This window comes from Eschrichtius robustus, chromosome 2 (genome assembly GCF_028021215.1).
Source record: "Eschrichtius robustus isolate mEscRob2 chromosome 2, mEscRob2.pri, whole genome shotgun sequence".
Lineage (NCBI taxonomy): Eukaryota > Metazoa > Chordata > Mammalia > Artiodactyla > Eschrichtiidae > Eschrichtius > Eschrichtius robustus.
In genome coordinates this window covers 8,581,585-8,600,685 of record NC_090825.1, presented here as the reverse complement: position 1 = coordinate 8,600,685, position 19,101 = coordinate 8,581,585, and the positions used below count along the sequence as shown (strand labels likewise).

General features: G+C 48.5%; 1 protein-coding gene across 1 annotated transcript; it reads right to left on the bottom strand.

Annotated features, from left to right (window-relative positions):
* Positions 1–5,486: 5,486 nt before the first annotated feature.
* On the bottom strand, positions 5,487–19,048 carry CCT5 (chaperonin containing TCP1 subunit 5). Its single transcript, XM_068535137.1, has 11 exons — positions 18,881–19,048; positions 16,108–16,168; positions 15,461–15,625; positions 14,115–14,313; positions 12,164–12,356; positions 11,932–12,081; positions 9,008–9,127; positions 8,207–8,392; positions 7,329–7,466; positions 6,728–6,908; positions 5,487–5,687 (listed from the first exon to the last, which is right to left on the bottom strand). Exons 1-11 carry the CDS (start codon positions 18,983–18,985, stop codon positions 5,560–5,562), a joined length of 1,626 nt encoding a protein of 541 aa, XP_068391238.1. The 5' UTR covers positions 18,986–19,048; the 3' UTR covers positions 5,487–5,559.
* Positions 19,049–19,101: the final 53 nt, after the last annotated feature.

Here is a 19,101-nt window from a genome sequence, read left to right as displayed (position 1 = left end):
TGGCTGCAGAGAAAATGAGAGGCACGAGGGAAGAGCCCAGGCCTCAGGGCCCAGAGGGGCTTGACTTGTTCTGCTTTTTAAGGGGAGCTACTTGGTGGCAGGTGCGAGGGGGTTGAAGGTGCAGTGGAGAGGTTCTGTCAGGCAGGGGGACCTCAGCTCTCAGGGTGAACCTGTCCAAGGGCCCTGACTCACTCCTGCTCCAAGCCCACAGCTGCTGGAGGGGGCTCCCATCACTGTCACTGCAGGGGGCCAGGCTGGAGCGGCCGCCCTGGAATAATGCACCTGGCTGTGCTGAGAGGAGAGCACCCTGGAGGGCTCTGCACGGCTAGTCAACGCTCTGGCCTGGAAGTGATGCTTCTCTCCCCTCACGGGCCTGAGCTGCTCACACGGCCCTGCTGGTCACAGAACCTGGAAGCGCGATCCTGTCGGGTGCCCAGAAAGGGCCACGTGTTGGCGAGGCTCACTCATGGCTACCCGAGATGGGGAACTGAGGAAGCAAGCTTGAGAGGAGATGGAATCTAGGGTAACGCCACACACACACACAACGACAGGAGTGTATGAGTTTCCTACTGCTGCTGTGACAGATGATCACAAACTTTGTGGCTTAAAGACAAATGTATTATTCCACAGTTCTGTAGATGGGAAGCCAGGTCAGCTCAGCTGTTTTTTCTGCTCTGGGTCTCACAAGGCCAAAGTCCAGCTGCTGGCTCGTTAGTCTCCCTTCAGGAGGTCTGGGAAGGATCCACTTCCAGATACAGCTGACCCTTGAACAACAGGCCTGGACTGCGTGCGTCCACTTGCAGGTGGATATCTTCCAACAGTAAACACTGCAGCGCTACACGATTCACAGCTGGTTGAATCCTCGGATGTGGAACTGAGTGTATGGAGGGCCAAAGGGCCGGCTGTAAGTCACTCAGGGGCCTTCACCTGCGCAGGTGGGCGGCGCCCCTAACCCGTGTTGTTCAAGGACCAAGTGTGCACCCCAGTTTTTGCCACAGCTGCCCCTTGCAGTTCGGGACCGAGGCCCCGTCTCCTTCCTCGGCCCCTTCGGGCCTGTCTTCAGGGACTGCACACGGTCCCTGCATCTCAGGGCCAGCAGGGGGGTATCCAGTCCTTCTCACCTGCACCTCCCTTCTGTGACCATGAAGGGCTCCTGTGATGACACGGGGCTCACCTGCATCACCTCCCTCTCTTAAGGTCAGCTGACTAGTACTTCATGCCATCTGCAAAGTCCCTTCACAGCAGCACCTAGATCAGCGTCTGATTGGATGAGTGCATAACCAGACTGAACCCTGGTTTGGAATCCTGCCTGCCACAGGGAGGGGGATGGATGGGCTGCCAAGGTGACCATAGGTGGGAGCACAGAAGCTGGAAGTTCACACTACCAGCTTCAACCGTCCTTGAAACGGGTCAAGATCATACAATATCTTGGTAACTGCAGATTTTCAGCACTGTATAAACTTGAGTTTATCTTAATGAGTGAATGGTGCAAACTATGCAGCGTCTCTTGGCAATGACCGGCATTATCATGAGGATTTAAGGTGCTAATGTAGTAATTCTCAAACGTTTTCATCTCAAGATCCCTGGATGCGCTGAAAAACTTATTGAGGGCTTCCCTGGTGGCGCAGTGGTTGAGAATCTGCCTGCCAATGCAGGGGACACGGGTTCAAGCCCTGGTCTGGGAAGATCCCACATGCCGCGGAGCAACTGGGCCCGTAAGCCACAACTACTGAGCCTGCGCGTCTGGAGCCTGTGCTCCGCAACAAGAGAGGCCGCGATAGTGAGAGGCCCGCGCACCGCGATGAAGAGTGGCCCCCGCTTGTCGCAACTAGAGGAAGCCCTCGCACAGAAACGAAGACCCAACACAGCCATAAATAAATAAATAATTAAAGGTGCTAATAATTAAAAAAAAAAAAACTTACTGAGGACCCTCCCCCCTCCTCCCAAGAGCTTATGTTTTTGTCAGTTACACCTGTTGGCATTTAGTGTGTTAGAAAATAAAACTAAAAAATTAGGGCAAATATTTATTTTAAAATAATAATGAACACACAACGTTAATGTACACTTTTTGTATTTTCCAAAACAAAAAAAGAAGAGTGGCATTGTTTTCCACTACTGCAAATCTCCTCAATGTCTCTCTTAACAGAGGACAGTGGGTTCTCACATCTGCTTCTAACAACACATTCAATTCAGTGCAATGTAGAGTCTGGGCACATCAATATGTTCAGTAGTTGGAAAACAGTGCATATTCTGTTTTAGTCTCTTCCAAAACAGAACAAGTGGTAGTTTCAATCAACTTTTCATTCTGTTACGTTGGTCCACCTACCCAAGAACGAGACCGTAATATACTGAAGATTGGAAAATACTAGCTTACTGAGCCACGCACAAATACCATCAGTCATTGCTGGCGGGGTGGGGCGGTGGGGAGAGAAAGAGGGAGACTCCAGAGACCCTCCCGGAGCCACTGAGGACACAGAGAGCAGGGGGCTGCCGCCTACACGCGCTCTCACCAGACACCGCCCCGTCGGCACCTTGATCTTGGACTGCCAGCCTCCAGAGCTGTGTTGTCTAAGCCACCCGGACTATGGTACTTTTGTTGTAGGAGTTCCACTGAAGTGACAGGGTCACAGTTCATTTCTGAGCAGCCGTCCGTCACGCACACGTGCGAGTAACCGGCTGTCAGTCACGTTTAAGTAAAGACGGTGCCCACGGGGAGGGGCCAGTCCAGCTGAGGCGGCCGCCGTGCCTGGTACGTGAGGTGCTTCACACACTTGCTGTGTCGAGAGCACCGAGACGCCGTGTACTCAGGGGCCGAAATCTAATGACTCCGTGGCCGGCACTGCTTCGAGGTCACCCGTCAGTGAGAGTGGCTTCCTAAGCGGGTGGTGGTGAGGAATACAGCTTCCAGCACCACCACCTGATCCCCGCTCACATGAGTTTTACCCGTCACTGCTTTTGCACCATCAGTGCAGCTGTCAACACGGTGAAAAAGGCAAATCAGCTCTTAGTGAGAAACTACTGTTGACCTCACAGCCCCTTGAAAACCGCTGTTATCACCTACGTAAGACGTTACAACAGCACTCAGGACCCAGCACGTTGAAGGTGCCCTCGCTGCTGCCACTGCGTTCCCCCCTCCCTGGCCTTCAACGCTCCCCAAGGAGCCACCTGTCTTTGGTGCCCTCTTTCCTGGCGCTTCAGATGACCCCCGTCTGCCCGGCTACCCCCAAGAAGCACCTGAAATGCAGAAACACTTCTCCACGCCTAGTAGTAGTTCAATTATTTGTTACTTCGTTACTCCCATTCCCCCCCCTTTAGTGGGGCTGTTTCACCAGGAACAGAGAAAGAAAGGATTGAAGACATTTGGTCACATACAACCCACTAGCCTCCCAGCCCCTGCAGAAGCATTTGTATTTTTGAGTGGTTGTTGATAATTAAAGACCAGGCCACCTAACAAACATGGAATAGGGAATTCCCTGGTGGCCCAGTGCTAGCTAGGACTTGGTACCTTCACTGCTGGGGCCCGGGCTCGATCCCCGGCCGGGAACTAAGATCCCGTAAGCTGCGCGGTGCAGCCAAAAAACAAAGCAAACGAAACAACAAACAAACAAAAACACTGAATAAAGCCGCAAGTGCAGGAATTGGGAACCAACAGGACAATGTTGGGCCCTGCGTGGGAATCCGGCTTCAGGGTCAAGTGCCTTCACTGCTCCTGATACACACGGGGTCGGCTACAATACAAGGGATATAAACTCGACAAGCCATTTGGAACTGGAAGATAAAAGGTAACATGGTACCCTGAAGAGGCGCTTTTACTGGAAAAAATCAAAAGCTTGTGAAACAACACGTCTACGAGTCTGTTCATAAGCCACGTAGTTTCTCTTGACCAAAACCAGCAGAAACATCGTGAGGTCCACTCTTCGGAGGAGTGGTTTAGTAGCTCTTTTCATTCAACCACAAACCCCTTCATGTAAGACTGGTCCAAAGCAAGTTGCTGTATGTTCTTTATAGGCTAGAATCCACCCTTGTAAATCAACTCATCTGAACTACTAGGTCAAGATATTTATCTAAGTGGGTCTAAGTCTGACTTGATCCCAAACTTGACGCATTCTGACGCTGCACCCAGAAAGTAGTAGTGTTAAGTGATAATAGTGCCACTTCACAATCCATTTCATGATGAAATATGTACCAGGTTGTATGTTCGTTAGGATGAATGATACTGGCTCTCACTACTACGTTTCCTAGCGAAACCGCCAATGCATTAACGTAGAGAAAACACAACGACCCAATAGTTAGGACTGGTCAGCACGCAGGTCCGCAGGAGAAGGAACCCTGAATCGTTTCCTGATCCTATGGAACCTGACTGGTCCAAATCCTCTCCCCCTGGTGGCACAAGAGTGAACTTTATCATCATGATTCTCTAAGAAACATCCTTTTAGAGAACCAAACACAAGCCAATGGGGGCAAAACAGCACAGGGGAGAGGGGAACTCTTGAGTTAGATTGCCAGGGTTTGACTAGGCTCTACCACGTACTGGCCAGAAGAGGCTGGCAGATGATCAAAACTCACCTGTAAGACGTGAACAACAAGAAACCTGTCTCCTTTCCAAGGCGGTGAGAACAGATAAAGTTCTCAGAACACAGCTTGGCCTATGGTAAGGGCTATGTCACTGTTAGCCAGTATTATTTCAGTAAGCAGAATTAATTCAATACCAATCTACTCATACATGGTCATTGCAAGGTATTTCCTCCCACTTAACCCATTTTTCCACATTTCACTCTAACCTCCACTCGTTCTGTTCCTCTGATAAGAAAACCCCAACAGGGTTCTGAATCGCCCTTCTAAGCACCTGCAGGCGGTACAGGAGTCTGTGCGCACTCTAGCCTTCTCTGTACACATGCTGGCCTGTGCTTAGGGTGGAGCCAGGGCAGGATAACGCCAAGGGGACTACGTGAAGGTTATGCTGTTGACGCGGTCTCAGTAGCACGGTAATAACGCCCTAGCGCACGTCGGTGTAACCTAAAAGCACGTTAAGACATCCCACAATCGTTTGGTGGATACTCTCCTCTGATGGGTCTCTACAGTCAAAGATCTACCCATTTACACAGATGCAGCATTTAAATAATAGGACCAAGCCCATAATTCCTCAATGTTAAAATAAACTTTGAGAACAAACTGAACATTTAAAGCTGTTAAATACAGGTCCTACAGCTTATTAAAAAAAAAAGAAAAAAAAAGAAAAAAAAAATCAACTCAAACCCCTTCAATTAAGGCATTTGATGAATGTTACAGTGAACGTTTCTTAACGTGAAGAGCAGAACATAAAGGCTGTTTAAAGAGTTCCCTTTAATAACAAATACAAAACCCTGTGAGATCACATCTCTACAGTTTCACGTCTCTGAACAAGTGAAACTATTGTTACCAAACAGCTACTGTTGTTATAGCACCTACAGTGTCTAATAAAGGACATAGTAATAAATAACTGTAGATGCATCACAAGACACCCATTTATTTAATCATGGTAGTGGATCTTACTTCTACATTTTATTCTAAATTCTTTTTTTATTCTTCAGATTCTCCAGGCTTACGGATGTCATCAATCTTCAAAATCATTCTAACCATTTGTGTTGCAAGAGAGATCTGTTGCTTTTTGCCAATCAAGGTTTCTATGACGTGTTGTTGCTTCATATCTGAAAAACACAGATAAATTACTATAAAACAGCATACATATTTATTACTAATACTTTGCTCCGATTTATGGAATCAGAGTAAAACTTAAGAAACACAAACTTGGAAGCCACTAGTCCCGGTTATACTTTCAGAAGAACGTAATTCCACTGCTTCCCTGGACATTCTGGAATGTGAGCCTGGTTACCGGAGAGCTGTGGGGACAGAGCCGCCTCAACCGCAGGCCGAGTTTCTCAGTGACCTGCCGAAGGGGGGATCGCTCAGCGACACCTCAGCCCGCAACGCACCCAGTGCCACCACTTACTGATAGTAAGCCCGATGCGACCGTGCCTGAAACGTAAAGTGACTCCAGTGAAGACCTGGGCGTTCAAGTGAAAGGAACTGAAACGTGTGTCTGACAAGGGGCTGCGGCTGTTACTCAAGTCCCTGGGCTGTTGACCTAAACCCCGGAAGACACCTCCAGTGCTAAGTAAAAACAGCACAGAACAGAACGCCAGCTGCTGGAGACTGTGGTCGGGACTGACGCAGCACCCCCGAGACGGCCCCATCAGCACAGCAGTCACTGGGAACCGCCAGGGCCACCGTCCCAGCACGCTAAAGCCGCGCTACCTTTTCAGCAGATCAACTACGCGAGTGCTACAGAAGTTACAGTACATCCCATTTACAAAACACCGGGGAATTTATGGGACACGACCACAGAATCAGCTGTAAACCGAAAGTCATTTTCAGAGCCGTCCTATAGGTCATACAGAACCCACGCCGACAGACATTTGTGTAAAAAAGGTAAGATGGAAATTATTTTCTAAAACGGAAGTCACCTTTGGAATAAATACCGCACTGCAGCTTTTTGTTATTAAAATTAGCTGTAGGTTGCCAAGACCAGCAGTCCAACAATTCCCAAGATAATTAAGTCAAATGTTCTAAAATTCATGGACCTGATACCTGAAGTGTGTTCAAGTATTTAAAAAGACAGGACAACACGCAGCACGCGATGCTTCGAGTTAAGTGGCACCGCAGCCCCGGAGCGGTGACAGCGCCTCACCGTTTGTCCCCCTGTGCATGCAGTCAATCCCGAGGGCAGGGTTCATCTCCTTCACTTGTTTGGCTCGGACTTCGGTCATAGTCTGGATGGGATTCATGCCGCTGTTTTCGGCGAGGGCCATGGGGATGACCTCCAGGGCGTCGGCGAAGGCTCGCATGGCGTACTGCTCCAAGGTCGGGCACTGGAAGGGCACAGGGTTACGGTCAGCGTACTTGGCCAATGCCCCCCCAGCAGCTATTTGGAAACATAATTAAATCGCGTACTTTGAAAAGCTAACTCATAAAGAATTCTAAGGACAGGTCGTCCTAGAAAACGTCACTACAGGACGAGGATGGAGAAGCTCCATGTGTGAGAAGTCGGAACAAGTCAGCCCTTCCTGCTGTGCCTGCAGGTACGACGTCTGATTAATTCTGAATTTCAAGTAACATTAAGAGTGCAAAATTTTGCTGTTGAGGCTGCAAGGTCTGAAAAAGGCTGAGACACGCTGGTTTGTGGTAACTCGCACTTGAGTACACGGGCACGAGAGTCGACGCGGATCGGACGCCTGGGGCCTAGCACCCCCGCCGCACACGCTGCACAGTCTGTGACGGGTCTCACTCACCTTGTCGGCCTCCTGGCTGACGGCCAGAGCACAGGCTACTTCGGCAGCGCCTCCGCCGTACACCACGCGGTTGTCACGGATGAGGTTCCGGATGACACACAGAGCATCGTGAAGGGATCGTTTGGCTTCCTCGATGATCTGGGGAAAACAATTTTGCCTAAGTTAACGTGATCACAATCTAATCACTTTAAAGCCGAATACCGTGCACCTGGGGTTTAATCTAAGTGCTTGCCGGGTACTGGAAATATTCCTACCTCGTCCCCAGTAAAATCCTTGGTTAAAAAGACTGGTGCCAGAAGGTTCTTTGCCAGATGGTTTCTACCTATTCTACTTTCCTTCCCTATAATGTACTTTAAAAAAAACCAAAATACACGGCAGCCAGGGACTCGTTCCAGGACCTATGCCCAAGTGAAGGGGGTCAGACAAAAACGACAAAGAAATACCCTTACGATGAGTCTTACTCATCTCGATGCACTAAAAACCCATTCCTGGTGAATGGAGAGCATGCCAATGGTTACCACTCAGGTCACCCATTTGTACCTATGAGACGGAGGAAAGGCAAGTGTGCCTCGTAAACCCAATGGTGGAACACGGTCTTCAGTATCTTACGTTGTGACATGTCCTTTTTTTCCCCGGCTGCACCGCATGGCTTGCAGGACCTTAGTTCCCTGACCAGGGACTGAAGCCAGGCCCTGGCAGTGAACGCACTGAGTCCTAACCACTGGACCGCCAGGGAATTCCTGACGTGTCCTTGCTTCTCTAAGAAAGATGCTGTCATCTTTCTTAAGGTAACTGTGTCTCAGTTAAATACATTATGGGAAAAGCCAAATCACGTTCCAAATTCTGAAAAAATGGAGGACCAACAACTGCGTTCTCACCATCTTATTTCCTCCTCTGATGAAAATGGTGACGGCTCTGGAGTTCTTGCACTGCTCGATGACCAGCATCTTGTCTTTAGTGGTCCCGAATGAAATCTCCTTCACAAGACCCGCAAAGCCCAGCTTCTCGGCCGTGAGCTCTGAGAACCTCGGGACGATGCGGCCGCCTGTGGCAATGGCGATCAGCTGACCGGCGGGCCGGGAGGAAGGAAGACCAGGTTGGTGAGCGGGGACTCTCAAAATCGGACCACGGAGGAGCCAGGCTTGACCCATGACCACCGTGTTCAGTAGAACCTCTGCCCCAGCCTGGCCCAGGTTTCTAAGTCCGCCCCGAAAGCCTGGCTCACTGAACAAGCTTCCGAAGAGCTGGGCGACCTGGTCAGGCTGCAGGGCGGCCCGGCGCCATGACCCCGTGCCACAGCCCTCAGCTCTCCACCAGTCCCCACCACGAGCAGCCACGAGGCCACGTGTGCCGGGCTACGGACCACGCCTGCACTGGCTCTCAGTACAGATGTGGCTGACACCGAAGTGGGCAGCCCGTCCTCCTGCCTCAGAGCGCCTACGAGACAGCCAGGAAGAGAGGGGAAAGCGTTTCCAAATGCCGTGAAACATCAGAAACACGTATAAAAATGATGACAAAGACTCTAGCGGTCTCCTCTCTCCCAGCTCAGCCTCCTCTTATCTGTGGAGCCCCGGCACGGTGTGCTGACCGCAGGCGAGCGAGGTCACTGCAGCCGCACATACAGAAACGTGCCGTAAGCTCAACCCGTGTTCACAATCACTTCACAGGGAGCCTCCTACCTCGATTTCAGGGCCTCCGACCCAACGAACCGCAGGCAGGTTATTCTGAAGGAGTAAATGATTTGCTTCGTCGTCAAAGCCCCACTGGCAAATGGCTAGGTTAGCGCCAGTTTCTTTAATCTGGGGAAAGAAATGCCGCAATCATGTTAATAAAAAGTAAGGGCTTCCCTGGTGGCGCAGTGGTTGAGAGCCCGCCTGCCAATGCAGGGGACACGGGTTCGAGCCCTGGTCTGGGAAGATCCCACATGCCGCGGAGCAACTGGGCCCGTGAGCCACAACTACTGAGCCTGCGTGTCTGAAGCCTGTGCTCCGCAACAAGAGAGGCCACGCACAATAGTGAGAGACCCGCGCACCGCGATGAAGAGAGGCCCCCGCTTGCCGCAACTGGAGAAAGCCCTCGCACAGAAACGAAGACCCAACACAGCCATAAATAAATAAATAAATAAAATTAAAAAAAAAAAAAAATTACATATATAACTTCAATTTAAAAAAAAAAAATAAAAAGTAAGTACTCCTTGAGCTCTTCTGTTTGAAAGAAGGTGAGAAACATCGCTAGGTGTGTAGGTGGGTGCATTAAAATAATGCACAGAAAAGAGAAGAAAAGAAATATCCAAATGTCTACCTCTGTCAGCTCTAAACTCTAAATACTGAACACGTATCAACGGGAATCACCTCATTTTTAAACAAAGCCTTAAACGTTAGCAATTCACGTGAACTACACTGTTACAAGTGAAACAACACGAGGCACGTCAACAAGGCCAAAACCCCGCCCCCGGGAAACCAAGGTCCACAGCTCTGTGTTGCCACAAACACCTATGAAGCAGTTTATTCGTGTGTGTGTTTAACAAAAATTGCATCTTGCGATATAATTTTCTGTAGCTTGCTTTTCCCACTTGAGTGGGCTATCCTCTGTGGAACAAGATACAGGCTAATTTACAGGCCGACAGAGGTGACCCGATTCTAGTACGACCTTCCCCGCCCCCAATCCCACAAACAGCTGAGTGGCTCGTCCCGGGACGGCGGCAGTGATCGGTACTGTCAATCCCTCCCCAGGCGGTGAGGACTATGCCGTGTCCCACAGCTGCCATTTCACTCCTGTCTCCACCCACCTGGCTCTCCACCTCCTCCCCCTCTTCCCCGACCCTCTGGAACCTTCCAGTGGCCCTCTGGAATTCAGCCCATCGCCAAACTCCTTCTTGGCAATGTTTCCTTTCCATTCTTGCTGTGAACGCACGCTGGCTGTCCCCTGAAAAACCAACGTGCCCATGCCTCCTCCTCAAGTGGCTATCTTCCCTCCCACATGCTCCAAACAGGAGGGGCCCTTGCCTCTCCCGGCCAACCGCAGCGTCCCTCTTTGGGTCACACTCTCACCCCTGACAGTGTTGGCACCCAGCCCCATCACCACTCCTGTTAGCATTCCTGGCAAACTGCACACCTATCAACCCCTTGGCATCTCGGTTCCTGTCCTCTTCCCCTGCAGGGCACCTCGGCCAGCACTCCCATGGCTACCCTAGATAGATCCCAGATAACAAGCTCTCATTTACAACCCCCTGCCAGCATACCCAACCCCTCAGCCTGCTGTTCCCAGCCTCAGGGCCTTTGTACATGCTGCCCACTCCCACCTCGCCGCAGCCTGGAATGCTCCTCACCCAGACATGCAGCTCTCACTTCTCTGAGGTCTCTGCCCCCATGCCACGCCCTTAGAGGCCCTCTGACCAGTGTCTGTAACAGTCCCCCGACCCGCTTTCCCCTTATTCTGCACCCCAAGAGCAAGCGCTCTGGTTTGTTTACTGCCGTATATCCAGTGCCACAACAGTGTCTGGTATATACTAAGCAGAGAAATATACCATGAAAGCGTAAATGAACTTAACTATTCCCCCCTCCCCTCAAAAACACTGAAACAGCTTCTAGTTTGTTTGCTATGATAACGTTTCGATAGAGGCCCATGTTCATGCATCCGAGTGCTGGTGTTTTAAACTCCCAAGGACAGAGTCCCCAAGAGAGGAACCGTTTCGTCGGAGGGCAGGCACGTGTAAAACGTTAATAGCCAGAGAGAAAGTATTTATAAAATAATACTCTTGACTTGTTTAAGCAATGAACTGGGATGATTATGACTGCATTCTGGTTTGATTTCGGTTACTTAGGAACTCTTTTGTCTAAAAGTTTTACTTGGAAGTCTCAAACGTGTGGTAAGCCACACTACAATTGTTCAAACCTGGCACACACTAGCTCAAGGTGTGCCCAGGAGAACAAGCACGTAAAATCACAAGTGCAGCTCCACGTACCCAGGCCGAGTCGTTCATGCACCCCAGACACGTTACCATTTTAAGATTTGCCCCCTTACGCCGTTCTGTGCCATTTGATTTTTTTCTCACTGTGAATGTTTATCCATTTGATAATTTAAAAGTAAAGGAGGGGCTTCCCTGGTGGCGCAGTGGTTAAGAATCCGCCTGCCAATGCAGGGGACACGGGTTCGAGCCCTGGTCCAGGAAGATCCCACGTGCCGCGGAGCAACTAAGCCCGTGCACCACAACTACCGAGCCTGCGCTCTACAGCCTGCGTGCTACAACTACTGAAGCCCACGTGCCTAGAGCCCGTGCTCTGCAACAAGAGAAGCCACCGCAATGAGAAGCCCGCGCACTGCGACGAAGAGTAGCCCCCGCTCGCCGCAACTAGAGAAAGCCCACGCACACAGCAACGAAGACCCAACGCAGCCAAAGATAAATAAGTTTATATATACAAAAAATAAGATTTAAAAAAAAAAATAAAGGAAAGAAGCCAGCCTATACTTTAATACCATATTTGTAGCCACATAAAGTATCAAGATTAATACAGATTAGCATCACATGTGTTTACTACCTGGAGCTAACTAACTGCATCCTTTCAAAGTTTTAAATTTCACCAAGAGCCACGGTAAGACTTACCTGCCGAATCATCTCCTCAAACTTCTCCTTTTCATATTTCTGAAGGGCTTTAAAATCTTCCACAGACGTCACATCCAGCTTATGCTTCGTCTTTGGTTTCGGCGGTTCAAATGGACACGTGAGGATGGCAATCTTAGCATCTTCCACTTGCTGCAGTGAGAGACAGAAACGTGTGAACCAACCAGGGGGCTAAGGAGGGAAAAGGCTGAGGCTGCAGAAGGCGCTGACTCACTTTGGGCATCTGCGGGTGACTGAAATCCTTGTCCACGATCACGCCCTTGATCAGCTTGGTGTCCTCCAGCCTCCCGCCCACTTTGCCTTCTACTTTGATGAGCTCGAAGTCAACGTCTCTGCGCTGCATGTCGGCCACAGTGAGGACGGCGTTCACGGCAATCTCGGCCATTTGTCGGTGACAGCTGTTAACCCTGAAACACATGGAACAAACCTTTCACGTTCACTGAACACTGACTGCAGCCAGAGCACAACACGTGATGTGGTAACTCATATGACACAACATACTGCGACCCACAGATACTGTATGAAAAGAATGCCACCACGACCTTCACTTTCAACCATCTGGAGCAGGGATTCTTAACCTGGGATGCAGGGACCCCAAAGGGAATCATAAACTGGGATGGGAAAAAAATTCCATCTTTATTTTCACTAACAATAACTGAAATTTACTATTTCCTTCCATTATGAATATACATAAGAGACCACTGCAGTACGGTAAGAACCAAAAATTTACCAAGACTGCCACTTTTTAATACTATTAACATTCTGAAGTCCAAAACAGAATGGGAAAGCTATGAAACCACCAAGGAGAAGCCAATCTCATCCACAGGAGGTGCAGCACTTAATGAGAAAGGCCTGACCATAACAGTTACAGAGGGGGGACGTTATCTTTTCTGAGAGTTTTGAAACATCTGAAAAGACTGCTCAGTAATTTTAATTTGATTCTGGAGAAACCACAAGGGAACTCTAGTACTTGAAATACAGTGCCTGAAATCTTAGGTCACCTAGGACAGATAACCATGAAACTAAAAATACCGTGTAACCTAAGTAACTGATATACAACGTTTTGCTTTATGTTGAGGATATCTGGCCCTCGTTAATCCATTTGAACATTTTCTATAGACCTACACATACTGGGGTTTTATAAAGACTTGCAAATAAAGCAGGGTCAACTTAGAAAGCAGTAATAACACACGATTTGTGCACTTCAAGAAAGGGTAATGCCTCCTTTCCAGGAGAAAAACAATGCTGTACTTGTGACAGAGGCCGCCCTGGGTAGTCACCCTTGCCCCGGAGCTGTCTCAGCTCAGACCTGCAACGAGGGGACAGCTGGCATCACCGAAGATTTCTCTGCTTTAACACAGTGCTGCAGTGGATGCCTTTCCCCCAAGGCAGAAGGCAGCAGACATGTTTGTAGTACTTCCCCTGACTTCTAAGTTGAGACCATGTCTTCCTTCTTGGCACAAATTAAAAAATTTCTCAAATTGATATGGATAAGAAAAACAGCGTAATACGGCACCTTACACTGGATTTTTATGCGACATTTTTACAAGAGCCCATGAGTCTCTACCGTTGTTCAAAGTAAGTGTGTCCTGGGGCTGACGCTGCTTTGAGTCTCTGGGGCAACGACTGTGTCTTGAGTCCCCAAGACTTGGCAGCAGGCCTGGCAAACAGTCAGTACTATGTAAATGTTACAAACGTAAGTCACTTTCAGCTTAAGTCAAACTTCAAGACTGCCCCTTTATACTAAATCAAAATTCTGGATCATTAACTTGCTTGTTGAATGAATAAAAGCAGAACCTCCCCACTAAAAGGCTTCCTAGCAAAGAAATGGTAGAAAGAAGTGTTATGAAAAATTAATACATCCCACTAGCAGGACCTTTTGCTAACCCATCTTATCCTGCCAAATTAAAGGACTCTATAGTTTCCAAATACTGTCAAGAGGCCTTAATAACCAAACCTGGAAATTCAGCTTCCAACTAAAACACAAAATGCCCATCTACATTTGCAGTAAAGACAGAGTAAACCAAAATAACAACACAAACCGAAAGCAGCTCATTAAATCAACAGGAAACCAGCAAGGATAATTCTCAGTTGCCTTTCTGAACAAGCACACAAACTCTGCCCACTTTGTGAACGCGCCCGGCAACACTGTACTGTACACGCACACTTTGGAGCCCAGCGTGGTCTTCGCGGTCTGGATCAGGGGCTCGGTGTCCTTCATGTCGACGAGGACACTGTCGCTGATCCTGTCCAGGTACTCGATAGCGATGCGGGCGGCCTGCTCGTAGCCATCGGCGATCCTGATGGGGTGAATGCCGCGGTCCAGCAGCTGCTCGGCCTCTTCCAACAGGGCACCAGCCAGGACTGCGGACGAGACAGCACACACCTGGCTCAGGAAATCGCTAAAACTCAAAACAAATTAGATGCTGCTGCTGGAAATATGAAGGTTCCAGAATTAAGCTGGAAGCGTCTTAGAGGCTGAGGCCATCTAATCTAATTCTGCTTCGGTTCTAACAAAGTCCTAACAGGTATCTCTTACAGATGAACGTTCAATTCTTGGTGATATACAGAATGCAAAGAACATAAATCGCAAACATTTTTATAAAGGGGAAAAAACTTCTTATGTGTCCTGGACCAGGGATTTCTGTTCAGGGACATTTATGTTGGTGATAAAAGGATTACAGAACTTGTTTATTATCCTCCCCCAACCTTCCCTTCCCCTCTCATTTCAGCATCACAAAGATGAGGAGTTTGTTTTAATGCTGCTGCATTCCAAGCACATCCAGAACAGTGCTCAGTACCCAATGAATATTTGAAATATTTGCAGAATAAATTAATTCAAATTTCAAATACAGAAAAAGTAACATTAAAGATATTCATCTTATCAATCCTCCCAAACTTTTAAAAAATTCAAACCTTCAGAAAAAATTTCAAGAAAGTTAAATGAACACTAGTTTACTCATTAATGACATTCGGTCGCATTTGTTTTCTCTACAGATGTGTGCCTTTTCTTTTCAACTATGTGAAAATTAGTTGCAGAAATCAGACATGTCACCCCTAAATACTTCAACACAGCTCCTAAGGAAAAGGTCATTCTCCTGCATCACTGTAACACAACTGTCACACTCAGGAACCTTAATATCGATCAGATACTACTCTAATACATGACTCACAAATGACCCCGTATGTCCCAAACATTCTTCACAGCTAGGGAAAAAAAAAAAAATCAGGCATCCAACCAAGTTTTACACATTACAGCTGGTTGTCATTTCTCTTTAGCTCCTTTAATCTAGAATAATTGCTTAACTCTACTCCCCACCCCCTTCTTGTTCTTTTATGACAGTGACAGTTTTGAAGAGTCTGGGCCACTTGTCTTGTATCGTGTCCATTTGGATTTGTCCGACTGTCTCCTCATGATTTAATTCAGAATAAACATTCTCAGCAGGCGTGTTAGGCCTGTAATATTAAATAACACCTCTTAAGTGAGAAAGGATATTTTGCCTTTTCTTACCAACCACTCCTGTGGTTCCATCTCCAATTTCATCATCCTGTGATTTGGACAGTTCGACCATCAGCTTGGCGATCTGATGATCGACATCCATCATGCTTAAGATGGTGGCACCGTCATTAGTTACGGTCACGTCGCCATCCTTATCCACCATCATCTTATCGAGCCCTAAAAGACACCAATGTTTAAAATGGCTTTGACCTCTTGACCCAGTTCCTATCTAGGAATTTATTATAAATAAATAATTCAACATACATAAAGGAATATCTCCATGAAGACCTTTTTAGATTGGCTAATCTAAAGCAAAACACTGGAAGCAATTTAAAATGGCCAAAACTAAAGAAACGGCAAAAAAATTAGGGAGCATCACCAAACGTAACAGTCATCACACAACATAATGTCACAAAAGACAACAGCTATGATTTAGAAAATGCTAATGGTAATTATGTTAAGTGGACAAAACATCTAATCTAAAATTGTATGCGCATTATGACTGTAACTGTGTTTAAGGTCCGGAATACACCAAACACGTTTGGCCACATTAGGGGGGAGGATGCCTCCCTTCATTTCCTAACTTTCGGCAAAAGATAACGTATTGACTATTTATATTTATGACTTTTGTTAAAAAACAGAGAATGTTAGTCTCTTACCGTTTGGTCCAAGTGATGTTCTCATTGTATTTGCTACAGCCTTTGCTGCCATTATATGAGACTAGATGAAACAAAAAAAGCCATATTCAAGTTACATATAATTTTAAGAGTTAAGAACATACAGCTGATGGTTATAAAAATCACTTATGACATATTTTCCGTTCTCTAGAAGTAGCAGCAGACAGGTCCATATCTAACTGTGACCACTTCCCAACTGCTAGTGTTAGAAGACAATTCTTATGTAAAAGAACAGAACTAAGTCCTCTGTGTTCTCTCTTTAATCCTCAACACATCTATGAGGCAGGTTCTACGGGCCCATTTTACAGCCCAGAGCATAGACAGTCTGACCTGACAGGCCTTGCAAGACCACTGTGCAATGCTAACGTCATGTGAAGAGCCTGGCCGTCAACACACAGCACCTTGAACTGTCACACTATGGTTGCTGCATGCTCCTCTCTCAGGTGGTCCAGCCAGTACACAGTCCACAAGGCGGCCAATGCTGAAAACAACAGAAGCCTGAATGCATCCTCTCCTCCTTCCACGCATGACTATACTCATTTGTCTGGTTCCGTCTTCCTATTCCTGCCGTCACCAACCTAACCCTGAGCCATCGCACCTTACAGACTTCCTGGTCTCTTACCTCACTGATGCTTTGCGTTCATCCTCCATCCAGCTAAGCCATCCACTTCTCTCAAACATGTTACTTTCCAGTCCCCAGCCCTTCAATGACCCCCCAGTACCTCCACCCTCACGTCCGAAAGCTCCAGCTGTTCTTCAAGGCCCTCCACAGTCTGAGACCTGCGCCCTTCCAGCGAGGACAGCCTGCGCCTGCGCCCGTGCCCCAGCAGGCCCTCTGATCCCTGAAGCACCTCCGCCCATCAAAATCCTGACCAAGTCTCCAAGCAGTTCAAACGCACGTGTGCTGTGAAGCCTACCCTTGTCACCCCATCTAACAGGTAACAAGACACACAAAGTCCACCAGGTTTGTGGAAATACTGGTAATCTTCAAAATACACCTGGACTGATAGGTCTGCACAATGGAATTTTTATACAATAATAACCACAGGGAGGTGGTAGATATATTCTTAACCAGGGGTGCTACTGCCCCCCAGGAGATATCTGGCAATGCCTGGAGACACCTCTGGTTGCCACAGTCAGGGAGGGGACCCCAGTGGGAAGAGGCCAGGGATGCTGCTAAACATCCTGGACGGGACAGACCCCACAACGGACAAGGATTCAGCCCCGAACATCAACAGCGCCGAGGCTGAGAAGTGGGCTTTAGACCGCTGGCTGCGGCGTCAGACAGAGGTGGGCTTGAACCGTGGTCCTGTCCTTTACTAGCTCTGGGACCTCCAGCAATCCCTTTACTGCTCTGGGGTCAAGTTCCCTATTCCATAAAATAGGACCTGTCTCAGAGTGCGAGGACTACATCAGATGTGGCAGGTGCAAAATAACCTGGACCTTCTGTTATACTGGCATTTTGGGTGCAGGTACTGGCTACTACTTTCTCTGAAGTGAAAAATGGAATTGAATACGTAACACAAGTGGTGCGAGCATCTACCACGGATCAAAGACTGGGTGGCCACTCCTTACGTTACCCCGTTTAACTCTGGTCCTCAGCTCGACGGGGGTGTACTGCCCCCACTGGGTTGTGTAACTTGTCCTAAGTCAAACAAACAGCCCGGAGTAGAACTGTACTGCTTCTTAATTTAAGTAAAACCCCAAGAAACTAAGCAAACAGGGACGCCTCAGACCTGGTGACACGGTCCATAAACAGCAACGTCATGGATTCCATCCCAGATGCTACCTCCCCAAGTTTAGTTCTATTTAAATTGTGATTCTGTTCAAATCCCCTTCAACGGCTCCCCTCCCATCCCTCAGGATAACATCTCGATTGCGGGGCATGCAAGAACTTCCACGTTTTGGGAGCCACTGTCACTTAAAGTAGACTGTGCTGTTAAAACCAAAGTGCTGTCTTCTACAACATGCCATGCGTTCTCCTGCCCCGGTCCTTGCGTTCGCTGTGTCCTCTTCCTAGGAGCTAGCTCTCTCCCGTTCAAAACATAACTCCATCCCTGATCAAAAGCCAATCAATCCTCTCTCCAACGCCTGAAGGACACCCTCCAACTTTTACCTGCACCCCCTGCCATAACTGGTGATTCTGGTCGCACACAATCTTGTATTATGGTTACTGGTGACAACTTTTCACTCCTGCAGTAGTATTTTCTTCCTTAAAGGTGTACGTTTTTAAATTTTTACGACCCCACGTCCAGGAATACGCCATGCATAAAGGGACTCAAAAATGAAATAACGCTGTAAATGACTAAGCCTTTAGGAAGCAACAAAGAAAATGAACCTCATTTCCTTTGGGGCTGTTGTAGGGACACCGCCTGAAGGCTAAGAATCAGAGTCCTAACCGGCCAGGTGACCTGAGAACACCTCCGCTGCATCTTACTGCTGAAAACGCTGTTCGGAAGGACTGCACACTGGAGAAACCAGCGGGGACGCGCCTTCAACGCCTGTGAATTCAGGCCGCCCCACCCAACTCTGAAGGGCGCCTGCGGGCCACTTTAACCCCCAAATGGGACTAAGGGCTTATACGCTGGCTTTTCCCGGGCCCGAGGCTTGGGGTGCAGGACTGGAGACCAGAGGGGCTCCCTCGAACCTTCCCCGGGAGCACGTGGCAGAACCACCGTGAAGTGGCGCAGGCGCAGAGACACCGGCTTCGGCCGCGTCCCCTCATCCCACCGCCAGTGCGTCCCCGTCCCGTTACCTTGAGGGCCTCAAGTCCCATAAGACGAGACTTGCGGTCCTGATCCTTGATGATGAGGAAAGGGCGGCCATATTCATCGAAGGCGAGGGTCCCCACGGACGCCATGATGCAGCCACAGCAGTTACTCTCCCGCAACCGGCGGAAGCTACCGCGGAAGCAAGAACACACTCTGCTCTCGCGGGCGGGCGCAAAAGCTCGCGCATGCGCAGTACAGGACGCCT